General features: G+C 44.6%; 2 protein-coding genes across 2 annotated transcripts in view; one reads left to right on the top strand and one right to left on the bottom strand.

Annotated features, from left to right (window-relative positions):
- The window catches only part of CDC73 (cell division cycle 73), a 95,803-nt gene extending 90,696 nt beyond the window's left edge, over window positions 1-5,107 (bottom strand). Inside the window, exon 1 of the mRNA XM_079313522.1 lies at window positions 4,904-5,107. Within this exon, the coding sequence (XP_079169648.1) occupies window positions 4,904-5,034 (131 nt within the window). The 5' untranslated portion in view covers window positions 5,035-5,107. The remainder of the gene's footprint in view (window positions 1-4,903) is intronic.
- A 3,385-nt stretch (window positions 5,108-8,492) lies between these two features.
- On the top strand, window positions 8,493-11,675 carry GLRX2 (glutaredoxin 2). Its single transcript, XM_079313554.1, has 4 exons — window positions 8,493-8,584; window positions 10,105-10,174; window positions 10,495-10,671; window positions 11,185-11,675. Exons 1-4 carry the CDS (start codon window positions 8,535-8,537, stop codon window positions 11,302-11,304), a joined length of 417 nt encoding a protein of 138 aa, XP_079169680.1. The 5' UTR covers window positions 8,493-8,534; the 3' UTR covers window positions 11,305-11,675.
- The last annotated feature ends 4,574 nt before the right edge of the window (window positions 11,676-16,249 follow it).

Here is a 16,249-nt window from a genome sequence, read left to right as displayed (position 1 = left end):
TAATGAATTATTTAAAATCTTCCCAAAATAATCCAAAATAAGAGTTGGATGCATTGCAAAATGCAAGACTTGGGAAATTGTAAGTACACATTCCCCCTCATTCACACTGTTTACTCTGATTATCAAAGGAACTGTCTATTCTATGTGAGACAGCCAGAGAAACAGAACTTAAATAAAGTATTACATCATCCTCAGGTACAACAGCCCAGAATTTTCAGCACTAGGGAAAAACAGTAAGAACTTGGGATATATAAATTCCACAAAGTCTAGGGAGCAAAGGGTTCAAAATGGTGCTGAAAGATTAAAATAAGGAGTGACTACAAACTAATTGCACACAAAACCAGCAAAACCCTAAAGGGTACAAAAATCACAGTGAGCTTCCATATTGAAGTCACACCACATCAGAGCAACAAAACAGCATCAAGTTCAACCTCAGCTTTCAAACTGCTTGTTTCAAAGATACAGCTTTTAAGTCTAAAAGGGAACTTGTTCTGTGCAACTATTCACCAAAAAAAAAACCCAAACAAACCACACCAAACAAGGCCAAATAAATCCCTGGCTCAGTTTGGCTCCATGTACATTGAACACAACTCCCCCCTCTCACACATTCACCCATTATGCTGTTACTACAAGATTTTGTTGGGGAAGCAATGCCTGTCCACATTTTAAAAAACCTGCTGCCTAAAGTCCAATTGCTCTGAGAAACAGACCTGGCAGTCAGGAAAGCAGCAAGAGCAGCAATTCCACTGCCCACCCCCACTTTGGGACCTGGCAAACCCCAGCTCCAGGCTGGACAGGGCTCCTCCACATTGCCCAGTCCCTGTCCCTGATTAGCTGGTTCACCTTACAACCTGAAGAAGTCACCACAAAACCAGCCCAAAGCTATAAATTTAAGCCTAATAGAGAATTTTCAACACAAGAGAGATTTCAGGAAGAAACCCTTCCATTAAAAGAGTTTTCCCTCTGAGTGCAGTGGCTTTACTCACACACCACAGGAGTGCCAACCTCACTGAGAGAAGGCAGAGGAAATAAAAAATACTCAGTCACAACTTTATGGAGCCTGAAAGAGCCACACAAAAATCTACTAAACCAACAGAAGTATATGTCTGTTTTCTCAGTACTATGGATTTAATGCCAGCAACTGCTTTGTTTGTCATAATTTTTCTGAAATTAGCCAAGAGTGCCCAATAACCTGTTCAGAACTTATTATTAGCAGTAAAGTTGAAAGCCTCACTGTCACAATGATGCCTCAGAAAACCAATAAAAGAATAATATGCAAAGAAAAGGGATTCAGGATACCAAAACTGTAGAATAAAGGCTCTCTTACCACTGTCCCTTCCTTCTGATAACTTGCTCTGCATGAGGTAGAGGATGCCTGTACTTTTTGTTGCTGCAGAGGAAAGGGAATAGACACAGGATCTTTCTTTCAGCTGCTAAGAAGCCAAAACTTGGCTTCACAACTACAGAACTGGATTCCTCAGCAAGGAACTGTTTGAACAAGCAGCAAAGCAGTAAGGATCTTTGATAAGGTGGTATCTAAACATACTGGAAGCACTAGCAGAAACAAAAGCTTCCTCCACACAGGCTTGGCTCTGAAGCAAAACCATGATGTCACATGATACAGCTGTCACTTCATTTTAAAACAAACATTTTAGAGTATCTTAGTTCAGAATAACTCATATATAATGTGCAAGACATTGCACATTAATGGGAAATCAGATGGACAAGCAGTTGCACACAAGGAGAAAACCTAAGCCTAAACTGACATTTCAACATCAGTGTGTGTTCCTGCTAAATAAACAGAGAACTAAAAACAGGCAGATCCAAACATAGCTTGCCTCATTTCATTTACAAACATCCAAAGCAGAAATAGAAATTAATTCTGTTATTTCCCATATTCAGTTATGGCATCAATTACTTAAGCAAAAAAAGGAAATTTTAGGAAGCAGACCTCAACAAACCATTAAAGTAAATTAAACTAAAAGTAAAGTAAAAAAAGTTTAAAAAGTAAAAAAATACAGAAGAGTTGCATCTCTTACAAAATAAACTCCAGCTTAAAAACTGAGAAAATGTTTATATAATAGGAGAAAGCAAGTTTCACCTGTTCATTTTTAACACCAGAACCTACTTCTTTCTGATCCATTCACCTTCTTCCTATGAGCACCAGGACTTAATTCATTTCTAACAGCTTTATTTCCTCTTTCTTGTTTCAAAGCCTTAAGTTTTACAGAGGTACTAAGGACCTGTGTCTCATCCACAAAACCAAGCAGAAATCTTCAAAAACACAAGAGAAAGCACACTGAGTATCACACAACTGACAATACCCAGGGCCAGCTCTCACTGTTTAAAAACTCAGCTGCATATCCAAGCCCCTTGACTAGGCAAACAAAGCAATAAACTTTTCTGGTAGATTGATCCCTTCCTTTGGTTTTGAAACAGATTCATTAATCACTCTTCAAGGCCCATAGGCCAAAACACACAAACCACTTCATCTCAGACCACCCAGCATTTTTCATGTGCCAGCAGGAGCATCCCTATAATTATCATCTGGAAACTAAACTGGATTAAAGTTGCTTTCCCCTCACTTTTTTTTTTTTTTTCATCCAGGTTACTTTTAACTTGGCTTGATTTCTCAGACCAATTCCCTGTTTGGGTGACACTTGTGCTAGCAGAGAGAGAAGGCAATGCAGGGCAGCACTGCTGACTTGTGCCAGCTAAGCTGCTCCAGGAGCCACAGCTAAAGGTCTCATGGGACTACTTCTAATTCTAGCAGGGACAAATGCCACTGCTGCTCTTCAGCCTAGCATTACTCTCTTCAGGCTGGAGATGCAATTACAGCAATACTATGGACACCTAAAACAGGACTCAAGGTTTGTTCTGTGAAAGTCTAAGCTACCAACACCTGCTCACTGCAAGCATAATTTAGATCCTGGCAAGTGACCTGAATATAAAATGGTTTGAAACTTGAAAGTTTTTGAAAATGTCCCTCCTGAGTGTGGTAATTACCTAAATTAGCAGTTCCTAAAGTGTGGTGTTCAAGCTACTGAGCATGGCTTGCAGAACTGGTCTCATTTTTACTGTGTCTTCAATTCAAAGCTGAGACATGCAAAATGCCACAGTGGTTGACAAGAAATGCTGTGAACTGAGAGCAGTCTGATCCTATCAAAAGATCAGAAGCCACTGGTCTAAACCAAGATTAACTAGCTCAGCTCAAACAAAACAAAGAAAAGCCCTCAAATTCTACCACACATGTATCCCAGGAGGTGAGCATGTGTGAGAATGTCACTCACAGCTCTGACAAGGAGCTGCTGTGCTCAGAGAATCCTCTGGTCACTCACACATCCTTCTTGACCTGGAAGACAAAGCTCCCTGGCTGTGCATAGCAAAGTTTGTTACCAAAAGCCTAAAAGCAGCTGGAGAGCAATTTCAGGTCTAATCCAAGTTCTCCTGAGCAGTAGGATAGGGCTGACATATCAGTTTGCTGTTCCCTGCAGAAGGGCAATGAAACCTGTTTGTCTGCTGAACCATTACCTGTCAGCACTAGGGAAAAGCAACTTGTGGCAAGGAAACCACCACAACTGTCTAAATATTGCCCAGCAAAAATACAGCCAAGACTTCTAACTGCTTATCCAAATATTTTTCTTCCTCTTCAGTCTACATACCAGTATCCCCCACTCAGCCAGGAAGCACAAATAACTCCAAAAATTACTTTCTGAAAGCTCGAAACAGCTAATGAAAAAGCATGTTCCTAGTAATATATAAGGTAGAAAGTAAAATCAGCTATGAAAAGTCCAGCTACAACTGAAGATAAGCAAGTAGGCTAATTTCCTTTCTCTCTCTCAATCTGAGGCTAATGAAAGTCATATCATAATTATGAGGAAAAAAAAAAAATCCTGGTCAGACTTAACTACAAGTTCAGGGTTTTTTGAGAAATCTGCAGGCACTTTTGCTTTTCCACAAAGGTTCACAGAACATGTCCTCTCTGATCAATACCTGAGCTTTAACAAGAATGGTTTTTCCCCCTTAAGTTTGAAAAAGATTCACTGGAACCCTCCTAGTGAGGACATCAAGAAACAAGCAGCTGCTAAATTCTGAGAAAAGTCAAACAAAAAACTCCTTTGCAGTGCAAGGAATCCATACTATAATAAGAAATTCAACAGGTAAAAACCCTCATTTTCTAGAAGCTTTCTAAAACCATTTTATTTTATCTTATACAATCACGAAAGCCACATAACACTCTCTCTACTTGTTTATTACTTTGTGAGCGAGTAGGAAGCAGCGTGCTGCCCAGCAAGAGGCCTCAGGTGGGGGCAGAGCACCTGCACAGCTCAGAGGCAGCGTCACCCTGCACCTCGCTGCCTTTGTTCTGCTACAGCAAATCTGCAGGAGATGAGAAACAGCCCCGCCAAGGCAGCAGGAGCAGCACGGAGCAGGCTGAGCGGGACGGGACCCGTCAGGATCACCCACTGCAACTCCCGAACCCGGGCAGAACACCCCGAGAATGCCACGGCGCGCCCGAGAGCGTCCGGAGAACAATATAACGCCTCTTTTTGGCCAAACACCCGGAAAAACTTGGGTGAAGCTGCCTCCAGGCATCTGATCGCATGAGTCTGCAGGACAGGAGCGCCGAGAGGCGCGGAGCGGCCGGGCCCCGGCTCAGGGCAGGAGCTGGGAAGGTTCCCGAAGGGAGCAGCGAGCGCTGCCTGCCCGGCAGCCGACAGGAATCGCCCGCGGGACACGCGAGGCCCCGCGGGAGGCGGCAGCAGCCCGCCCGATCCCATCCGCTCGCTCCCCGCGGGGCGCCGGGGGCAAAGCGCGGCGGGACCGCCGTCCCCGCTGCCCGGGCGCAACTTCGGGGCAACTTCTCCCCCCGGCCGCCCCTTCCCCCGGCCGCGTCGCTCACCCCCAGATGACATAGTTGGTCTTGACGTTCTTGGGCCAGGAGAACTCTCCGAAGATCACCTCGTCGCCCTTGACCACGATCTCCTTCTTCTGCGTGTTGTACTGCCGCAGCACGCTCAGCACGTCCGCCATCTTCGCCCGGCCGCCACCGCTCCGGCCGCCGCCGCCCGCCGCAGGACCCCGCCGGCGCGCCCCGGGCTGCCCGCCGCGAATGCCTGAGCCGACGCCGCCGCGCCGCCTACTCGGGGCGACGCCGGACGCGTTGCCAGGGGAGCGACGTGGGGCCGCCCCCGAGAGGGGCGGGGCCGGCCGGAGGGAGAGAGGCCACGCCCCCTCCGCCCTCACGGCGGGGCGGGTGCGTGTGGACGTAGCTCTGCCTCCGGGGCACACAGAGCTTTCCCGTGTTTTGTGTGAAAATAGAGCCTTTACACACCATCACTGCCTAAATTTATCGGCGCTGCTTCTCCTCTCTGGAGCTTCGATGCTCCCGGGTGTGCGCCGAGTCACGGCGCGGGCGCTGGGATGGTTTGGGTGAGGGTAATGAGTTCTGAAAAGGGTTTAGAGGGTGCTGGAAGGGGGTTGGTGGCGCTAATGAGGGCTTATGGGGGTGTTGGGATGGATTTGGGGGTGCTAAGGGAGTTTTATTAAGGTGCTGGGAGGGGTTTGTAGATGCTAAAGCACTACTAGAAAGTATTTCGGGGATGTTGAGGTTTATGGGAGGATTGGGGATGCTAGGATAGTATGTGGTACACTGGGAGGGGTTTTATGGAGCTAAAGAGGTTTTGGGGTGCAAATGGGGCTTTAGAGTGTGATGAGGGAGCAAAAATGGATTTGGAGGTGCTGAGGAGGTTTGGGAGGAGTTGGAGGTGCTGGGATGGTTTGCTGTGGGACTAGGAGTGGTTTTAGTGACACTAAAGAGGTTTTAAAGGGCCCTGAGTGGGGTTTGGGGGTGGTAAGGGGGTTTTATGTCATTACAGCCCTGCAGCACGTGGTTGGCATCAGCTGGGACAGCACGGTCACAGGAATACCTCAGGAAAACTGTGTAAAAGGAGCAGAATCAGTGAAGTTTATGCTGGACATCAGGGAAAGGTTCTTCACCCGAGGGTGGTCAGGCTCCCCCAGGGCAGTGGTCATGGTCCCAAACCTGCCAGAGTTCCAGAAGCTTTTGGGCAATGTTTTCAGACACATGGTGGGATTATTGGGGTGTCCTGTGCCCCAGAGACAGGAGTTTGGTTCAATGACCCTTAAGGGTCCCTTCCAGCCCAGGATATTCTGTGACTATATTATTCTCTCACACTGTGTGTGCCTCTCACTCTGCAGGCTGGAGAGAAAAACTCCTGTATCCTGTATATAAAGCTGGGTTTAAAAAAGATAGAAAAGCCTCTGTTTTATCAGTCACAAAAATGTCCTTTAAAAAAAAAAGACCATAGCAAAAAGAAAAGGTCATTAGCAAAAAGTTGCCTGTAAATCTGAAGAAGGACAAATAGTAATGCCATGGAGCATATCCTACGTTACCCTACAGAATTTGGGACCTCAGAGCTCAGTTTGCTCTGTTTGCTCACCTGAACAACTGCACAGCTGCAGCTGGCACGTGCTCCCTCCATGTTCCAGGTTAATTTCTTCACTCAAACACACAAAAACCTGGGAGCATAGCACTCCCAGAAGAACCAAACGAACTGGTACCCCCTGGGGAACTGCAGGATTTGAGGCCCCAAAGCAAGCTCTCATCATGGCTTATTCTAACCTTGGATGCTCATAATTTTCTTAACACTCTCCAACACTGGCAGAAAACATTATTCCATCTTAAATTTGCAAAAGACAGAACTGGGTCATTTTTCTTCTTGCAAGTAACATGTGCTGAGACTGACAAAACAGACTAGAAGGCAGCAGCCTATAGAATTCCCTGTTTCAATATGTTAGTGATATCCCCATCTGTGTCAGAACAACTCAAGAGCACCACAAGTGTATTTAAAACATTTCAAATATGGTATTGAAATAGTCTAGCACACAAATATGAACCACAACACCCATGGTGAATTATACCAATCACTGCCAATATTTATTTGTCAATGGGTATGGAGCAATATTTATGTGTTTAGAAGACAAAGCCATAATGAATAAACAGTATCATTTCCTGAACTGGATTTGGAATTATTAGTGGAACTACAGGTCATGAAAATTGAAACAGGAATTTAAATGTTTCCAAGCAGGCCAAGTCTCATTTCCATGCCTCATCCAAAAGCCCCAGTGTATCCCCTAAACCAGTGCCACCTCTTCAGAAACATCTCTTCTGTACATCTGCTGTACACCTGCTGCCCTACAGCAATGCTTCTTTTCCGTGAGACACACAGTCACTGCATTACAATGACACCAAAAATCCCCTCATTTCAATTCTGCTCCGTTCTGCTGCTCGGGGAGCAGGGAATGGTGCACTGCACAGTCAGCTGCACACACGGCAGCAAAGAGATTTATTTCCAAGTTTCCGGAAAATGTTGCTCTGATTTCCTTTCTCATTTCAGGCTGCCCTCACTGGGGAGAACACTGAAAAAGCAAGCTGAGCAAGAAGGAGCGTGTGCATTGGCAGTAGTCCAGCAGGGACAAGCTGGCTGCAGCCTTAGGAGCAGATCCCTGCAGGAGCTCAGTGTGCTGCTCGGAGGAGGGAACAAAGCAGGGAGCAGCGCCCAGCGAGTTTGTCTCGCCCTGCTGGAATCAGCGCAGTAGGAAACAAAGGATGGAGCAGCACAGAGGCGCTGCGGTCATGCTCTGGCAGGAACAATGCAGGTGACAAAGGTAACAAGCCAAAGGAATGATCCAAACCATGACCCAGCTTTGGGTCAATAACCCCCATATATGCTCATGACTAAAATCAAACTCCGCTTAAGCAGGAAATTATGTCAGCTATAACTTCACCTGTTCCCATCACTCACTGAAGACAATATAAATACAGCTGCAGTGGAAAGGGAGGTCAGAGGAGACTCCATCTCTGTATCCTGGCACTGTCAGAGGGCTCTGCCTATCTCCTCCCCACAGAGACACTACAGGGTAAGACTCCAGCGCTCAGCTATACCGGGTGCTTGCTCATTTAAGGTGCAAACTGTGCCATCCCCATGCTGTCCCTGTGCCATCCCTATGCTGTCCCTGTGCCATCCCTATGCTGTCCCTGTCTGTCCCTGTGCCATCCCTATGCTGTCCCTGTGCTATCCCTGTGTGTCCCTGTGCCATCCCCATGCTGTCCCTGTGTGTCCCTGTGCCATCCCTATGCTGTCCCTGTGCCATCCCTGTGTGTCCCTGTGCCATCCCCATGCTGTCCCTGTGCTATCCCTGTGTGTCCCTGTGCCATCCCTGTGTGTCCCTGTGCCATGCCCATGCTGTCCCTGTGTGTTCCCATGCCATTCCCATGCTGTCCCTGTGCCATTCCCATGCTGTCCCTGTGCCATGCCCGTGCCATCCCCATGTCCCCGTGCCGTCCCCGTGCCATCCCCGAGCTGCCCCCGTGCTGTGCCTGTGCCGCTGGCGGTCCCGGCGAACCGGCAGCGCTGCGGGCAGCCCCGGGAGGCGGCGCGGGGGCCTGAGCGGAGCGGTGTCGGACCGCCGTGAGGACTGAGGGAGCGCCGCCCCTTCCGGCCGGCGCCATGGCCCTGCAGGGGGCGCTGCGCCGGGCGGCGGCGGGCTGGGGGCGGCGGTGAGTGCGGGCCGGGGGCACCGGACCGGGACCGGGAATGGGAATGGGAATGGGAATGGGAATGGGAATGGGAATGGGAATGGGAATGGGAATGGGAATGGGAATGGGAATGGGACTGCGATAGCGAGCGGGATCGGGACACGGAGAGCGATAAGGATCGGACAGGGACCGGGACACGGACACGGTCTGGAACAGGGACTGGGATCGGAACTGGGCATGGGACTGGGTCAGGGATAAAGATTGGGATCGGGACACGGATAGAGATAGGGTTCGCGACCGGGACTGGGAATGGGATTAGGGTCGGGACGGGGACAGGGGTCGGGACTGGGATCGGAACAGAGACCGGGACAAGGAGAGGGTCCGGAACAGGGATCAAGACCGGGACCGCAACTGGGATTAGGGTCGGGACAGGGCCCGGGACGGGGACAAGGACAGGGTTCGGGGTCAGGATCAGGATGAGGACAGGGATGGGGATGAGGGCAGGGGTCGGAGCGGGCGGGGTGCCGCTCTCCCGGCAGGGCGAGGAGCGCGGGCCCGTTCCGCGGGCGGCGTCGCGCTGTCACACGTCTGTGTCTGTCTGTCTGTGTGTCTATGTCTGTGTGTTGGTGTCGGTGTCGCGCTGTCACACGTGTGTGTGTGTCTGTGTGTTGGTGTCGGTGTCGCGCTGTCACACGTGTGTGTGTGGCTGTCTGTGTTGTTGTCGCGCTGTCACACGTGTGTGTGTGTGTCAGTGTCTGTGTCTGTGTGTCTGTGTCGGTGTCGCGCTGTCACACGTGTGTGTGTGTCTGTGTGTGTGTGTCGGTGTCGCGCTGTCACACGTGTGTGTGTGTCTGTGTGTGTGTGTCGGTGTCGCGCTGTCACACGTGTGTGTGTGGCTGTCTGTGTTGTTGTCGCGCTGTCACACGTGTGTGTGGCTGTGTCTGTCTGTGTGTGTCGGTGTCGCGCTGTCACACGTGTGTGTGTGGCTGTGTGTGTGTGTGTGTCTGTGTGTGTGTGTCGGTGTCGCGCTGTCACACGTGTGTGTGTGGCTGTCTCTGTTGTTGTCGCGCTGTCACACGTGTGTGTGTGGCTGTCTGTGTTGTTGTCGCGCTGTCACACGTGTGTGTGGCTGTGTCTGTCTGTGTGTGTCGGTGTCGCGCTGTCACACGTGTGTGTGTGGCTGTCTCTGTTGTCGCGCTGTCACACGTGTGTGTGCGGCTGTCTGTGTTGTTGTCGCGCTGTCACACGTGTGTGTGTGGCTGGCTGTGTTGTTGTCGCGCTGTCACACGTGTGTGTGTGGCTGGCTGTGTTGTTGTCGCGCTGTCACACGTGTGTGTGGCTGTCGCCGGCGCCCGGAGCGTTTCCCGTGTAACGGCCCCGCCGCGCTGTTCGCAGCCGCGCCCGTCCCTGCAGGCACCAAGGAGCTGCAGGCTTTGCGGCTCAAGCGAACTGCGTGGAGAACTCAGTTCAATATCCAAACAAAGCAGGGTAATGTGGCGTTTCTCTGAAAGCTCGAATATCTGACTGTCACTTCTTTTCAGCTCTAGAATGGGGAACATCCAGACCGCTTCTGCAGGATTGTCCAATGATGCTGCTGTGAATCAAATACAGGTAGCTTTATTTATGTTGCTTTTACTGATTGTCAGCTTTATAAAAGCCATTCACTTCAAGCCTTTTCTTATTTATACAAAGAAATACTGTAAATATTTCTGCCTGTTGAACCTGTTCCTATGTTTATTATGATTATCCAGCCATGCTGGCAGTTTTATTTATCCACAGCCCTGGAACCTGATCCTCCTAGGCTGCAGATTTTCCTGTGTTTGCTACTCTAGCAGCAGGTTTTTAATTTGTGTATTACTTTCATGACTGTTCAGTAGTGTTCAAAGTGCATGGGCTGGAAGCTCGCTGAATTCTCTTTTTTGAGCACACAGGACATTATTTCAAACAACCAGGTGGTGATTTTCTCTAAAACAACATGTCCTTACTGCAAAATGGCAAAAAACCTGTTTGAGGGTTTGGATGTGAACTACACAGCTGTGGAACTGGATGTAAAGACAAACGGGAGGCAGTTCCAAGACATTCTGGAAAAGATGACTGGTGGCAGAACAGTGAGTATATTCTCTTGTATGTAACAAGTAACAGCTTGGGCTACACACATCACTCTTGGTTATATCCATAGCAAGTCCTTAATTTTTTTGTGACACTTAAATTTGGGATACAAGCTTTTAAATTAAATACTGCAGGAGGGTTCTCTTCTTCTAGAACCCCTCTGGCTATCCCTCAGAGTTGATTTTTGCCATATTGCCACTGAAATAATGGAACTATCAAAGCCATTTTTCATTTGTGTATTCAAACCATTGTGTTTAACACTTGTATTTTATTTTATATAGTCTCACTTGAATTTATTACAATCACCCACACAGTGACTTCATCCCATTTTTAAGGGGCACATGAAGTTTCCCATCTCTGTAAATATTCTGGAGAACTATAGGTTATACACTAATATTATCCACTGATGTAGAAGAGTACAATGATTGTATGTACTGGAGTCCACATGGGCTTGCTTGAATGTTTACCTTTTTTGCAAAAAGTAACTAATGCAACTTTTGTTTTCTTGATAGGTTCCAAGAGTGTTTATCAATGGGACTTGTGTTGGAGGTGCAACAGATACTCAAAAACTTCATGAGGAAGGCAAACTGCTTCCTTTAATTCATCAGTGTCAAATGAAAGCAAATTACTGAACTACTGTCTCTAGCTTAGCTTCATCTTCCTTTGTATGAACAGAATTTCAGATTAATTCAGATCACAGACACACAGCACAAGCTGCACTCAACAACCTCAAACCATGGCTTTCTGAATTACAGATCACTTAGAAAGACTTTATGGACTTGGTGAATTACTTGGTGTCCTTGCCTCAGCTTTCCCACAACCCAGATGGTCATTAGCAAACATTATGTAACTCCTGGTGTTCTTAGTGAGACAGTGATGTCATTCCATGGTGATTGCATCCTGCTCCAAGGAAGTCCAGGCTCTGCAAAAAGAATCCTGTGGGTTTTGCTGCACATTAGTTTACTTTCTAGCTTTGTCTCAATAAATTGTCAGTTTAATTTAATGGTTTCTTTAAATATAATTCTCTGTCAAACTAAAGTGTGAAGGAATCCCATATTGTAGTGATATTGGTGTGTGCATGCCTGCCTCTTGTATTCCAGTGCCTGATCACCCAGCTCCCAAATTGTGTGTGTCCCATGGAACAGAAAAGGGAATAAAGATTCTGGCAGCTTTAGGGAGTGACAGCTTTCCTCTTTGCTCTGCCCTGTGAGGTACCAGTCTGCACTGCCATTCAGGAATGTCCTTCCAGGGGGCCAGGCAGCTCAGGCACTCAGCTGCAGCTGCACACTGTGCTACAACCAATGCAACAATAGCATCAAACACAAGACCAAGTGAAGCAGGTCTAATATGCATAGAGTTTATTTAGTACTTAAATTCTACAGTCAGAATGCAGTTTACTAGCCATTTTAACTTTCAGTTACATGTCTAAAAGAAATTACTAAAATTCCATCATTTCAGTACAATGTACATCCAAAGCCAGACCAGGCAATGCCAAGACTCTTGGTTATTTCAAAGAAGTTCATATGCAAGTAGAAAATTAGATCCCATTCTTCAGTTAAAGGGACCATAACACAACTAAAGGTGCACATATTAGAATAAAATCATTAGTCAATTAAATTTTTACTCACTTTTTTGTGAATTAAGACTCCTGTTATTTCCATTGCTTTCAGCATTGCATGTACCTAAACTACTTTTTCTCCTCAAGGGAAAAAAAAACATCAATCTTTAATTCCAGCTAACCAGGATGGCAAGAGTATCATTTAAACTTGACAGCTTAATTTTTGTGATGCAGGTTTGAACTCAGTTTAAACTGCATCATTTGTAGAAAGTCTTTAGTATACAGTTGCCTGCATTGTGCATCTTTACCATGTAATCAGCTAATTCAACACATTGACCTTGCTTCATTTTAATTATTGCAGTTTACTGGATGGTGCTAGAACACAGTCATCAAGGTAAACACACAATGTGAATCTCTCTGAATTTATACTTAATAAAGCAATTTATTTTGCACATACAGTCATATAAGAATACCAAGTATTCTTTTTCTCTGTGTAGAATTTTTCAGCCAGTGATGTTTTTACCAGAACCTTAACAATAATTTTGTCCCCAAAGCTGATAAACCCATCACATAAAAATAATAACAATAGTATGAAAAAGAATTTTTCAAAGACCTTTTCATTTTGTTCCCTGTTTAGAGGCTTGTTTTTTTAACCAGTAGTCTAAAATACCCCTTTGAGTTCCAAGTTCTGGAAATCCCAGGGCATTGTCACTTAAGACAAATTCTCTTGCAGCTGTTGAAACAAGCTATGTGCCTGCAGATGCAAGTGAGTGCCCCATCATTAAATAGGATCTAGCTTAAGGCACCCAAAGGGTTAATTATGTTTATTTTTTTAAACCATATTAAGGCTTCCCATCCAAACAGTTTTTTCATTGTGTACAATTTCACAGAAAGTAGCAGCAAGACAGTGCCTTTGTTACTGGATGGCACAAAGCCATGTTATGCTTAAGTTAATTAAACACAATATGGCAGTTAAAGTGTGGTTTTAATCTAGGGGTAAAAAAAAAAACAAAAAAACACCAAAATGAAGAACCTCGAGAATAGTCATTAAAAAATTCAATTTTTTCCCCCCCACACTGTCTCCAGGACAAAGCTGTTTATCTTAAAATAGGCTTGTCCTGGGATCTAAATATTAAAATTTATCCACTAGAAAATCTGGATACCTGCTCATCCATCTTAAATGCCATGCTTCTAAGAAGCAGAAGCTGGAAACAAACACTGAGTTTTTTAATGAAGCACACAGAGCTGTAAATTTGTTACTTTTTAAAGAGTAGAACTGCACTTTTACAGGAGAAGGAAAAGACATTTTATTTGTAACTAGTTGTGCTTAACTCTTAAGCTGGTAACATTAGGAAAACAGTTACTTCTATTCATTATTTGTTAATGAAGCATTTGTCAAAGTTTTCAACATACCACATATATATGCAAATATATATATATATTTAAACTTAAATTCAGAATGCAGAAATACCTAAAGAAACCACACTTTGCAGTATCAAAATTATAAATCCAGATATGTAAGCACACATATTAAAGACACCATACCTTCTGCTGAAATTAGCTAATCTTTTATGATTTCCCTCAGAGTAGCATATCCATAAAACACTGTCCTGGTCAGTGTTTTATCTTTTCCCCAGAACTCTTGCTCCACTGTGTCATGGTAAGATGAAATCTCTACCATTCCAGCAAGAAAGTCATTAGAATAGCTGCTTACAGCATATCTGTGCATTTAAAACCACTGCAGACAGCAAAATAAACCTAGAAACTGGTGGAATTTCATAGAAACTAAAGAAAAGGATTAAATGCAGAAGACAGACAAATTATTCTTCTCTTAGGTTTACGTCTATAGATTATTATTCACAGACTTTTTCATCAATATTGCAAAGAAGCTGCCTGTTTATCCAGAATATTAATTTGAATGTTTTCCTAATTCTGCATTACAGCAGCTTGATACTATTTAAAAAAATGAAAAGTTTCAAATCACTGAACTAATTCTAGAAAAAAAAAACTTTACATTTGAAAAGCCAATTGTAAGAGGTTACTTTTTTCAAATCAAGCCATTCACAGCAAATGCTGGATTTTTTGTAATAAATAAAGTATACTTTTGTCACTGATTTTTACAGAGTTTTACCAAAAATCTGTCAGGTATAGCAAATTAAATGTTCTGTAAGAGATTTATATAATTACAGAACAGAAAAAAATATTAATTACTAAAAACCTTAAATACTATGCCATCAGTTCTGGTGCAGGGAGCTAAGTGAGCACACTCATTGACAGCAAGAAGGCAGAAGAACAGAGGCAAAAAGTGTAAAAAAAGGAATGGATGACAGCTTGTGAAAAAAGATTCAAGTATAGGCCTGAGGTGACAAGATGGAGAAAAAAAACCCAACACTAACAGAGAAAAGGGTACAGCAAAAGAAGAAATAAATTGAACCAACCAAAACTAAAGCTTCTGTCATGGTGCCTGTGAGCTCAGGACAGGGTTAAGCAGAATTTGCAATGCAGACAAATATTTTCATAGTGTTCTTACAGACAGAGCCATTATTAAAATACATTTCCCAAACTGCTGGTGTGTTTTTAAGCCAAGGATATGTACTTTGTTGAATAGCCTTTAAGGCCATACCCATTTATGGGCACCAGTTAACAACAGCAATGTAAAAGACCAACATAAACGCCCTTAAAACTTATGTTTAACAATCAGGTTTAACAGTGGTTTTAAGCAGCAAGGTATTTTAGTGTTATTAGTAATTATCAGTAGCCTTCACACAGTGAGCATTTCAGACTGGCCCTGCTGACCTCAGAACTACACCTACCTTCAGACTTCTCTTTTTTCAAACACACAGGACTGCCAACTAATTCTACAAGCACCTCAAACTCTCCTACTCCCTGTTCCAGTCTAAAATTCCTGAAATGAAATTCTATTTCTTGGCAAAATTATTATGGTCATTATTCAGTTTATTACACGATGTTGATGTGCTCACTGCATTATTTTTAAAAGTTCAAGAGCCTCTTGCCCTCTCCATATCATTGTGTCCCTTCCATGAAGAAACCTGACCTTTGATCTTCATTCCTTATAGAAGAATGTTTAATTTCTGCTGTGCTTCCAGCCACAACATGCTTTTCTTCCTTCCTAAAGCTCAAGTGCCTGAATGTTAAAGTCTTCCACACAATAGTCTAATGCTCCAGAATTGCCAAGGGGGTCACAGGGAAATGGCAAACTGAAACCATGTTAGGTATCAGAAACAGTTGCACTCTGCATTTAGACCTTCATTAATACAGTATTTTGAATTTAATTCAGTATTTTGAATAAAATTAACTAGCTTTAAACTTGTCCCTGCTCAATATTTACTGATAAACTGCAGTGCACAATTATAGCCCCTTCTCTGCTTCTCCAGTCAATGTTCTTCCAATGCAAAGATCACTATTAATTTCATTCTCCTTATGGGTAAAAGGGTAGGTTGTTTATTGTACACTGAACTAAAGCTTAGGCTTAGCAACTTTGTCTTAGCTCATTTTTTTTTATTCTTTTTGAAGCATTACAGTAATTTTTGCCTCTTTACGTGTTCTAGATGTTGCTTTGGAAATTACCAGTTTAATAACTAAAGACTAGAAACAGGACAAATGCATCTTATGGCAAATGAGTCATGCTGTCCCCTAAAATTCAGTGTATGGGCACATAAAAAAGATCCAGTCTATGGACAAGGACTATGCAGCATCATTCTTCTATGCCCCTTACTAGAAGAGAATGGCAAAACCAGAAACTCCCAGAAACAAAGGACCACACACTATAAAATTTCAGCTGTCAGCATTTACTTTAATTTCCCCTCTCTGTGCAAGCCTTGAAGGAGGATCAGATGGCAGCAGGGTCTCATCAGTGCTGGTTTTATATCACACAGGCCCCTGACAAGGTTTTTAATCCAGAGATACAATAAATCATTAGGAGCAGATTCTGTACCCTAGCAAGGATGACTACCTTTCATCACTGGTCACAGCTATCCAGTGTCAACAGATACAGGGAT

This window comes from Erithacus rubecula (assembly GCF_903797595.1).
Source record: "Erithacus rubecula genome assembly, chromosome: 10".
In the NCBI taxonomy this organism is placed as follows: Eukaryota; Metazoa; Chordata; class Aves; order Passeriformes; family Muscicapidae; genus Erithacus; species Erithacus rubecula.
Note: the sequence above shows the minus strand (reverse complement) of the source record. Positions and strands in the feature narration are given on the sequence as shown.

What these genes read in the sequence shown, in the direction of transcription:
- GLRX2 (XM_079313554.1), top strand. Translation starts at nt 8,535, where the DNA reads ATGGCCCTGCAGGGGGCGCTGCGCCGGGCGGCGGCGGGCTGGGGGCGG. An exon ending in CTGCTGTGAATCAAATACAG is followed by an intron (nt 10,175 to 10,494) that starts GTAGCTTTATTT and finishes TTGAGCACACAG; the next exon opens with GACATTATTTCAAACAACCA. An exon ending in AGATGACTGGTGGCAGAACA is followed by an intron (nt 10,672 to 11,184) that starts GTGAGTATATTC and finishes TTTTCTTGATAG; the next exon opens with GTTCCAAGAGTGTTTATCAA.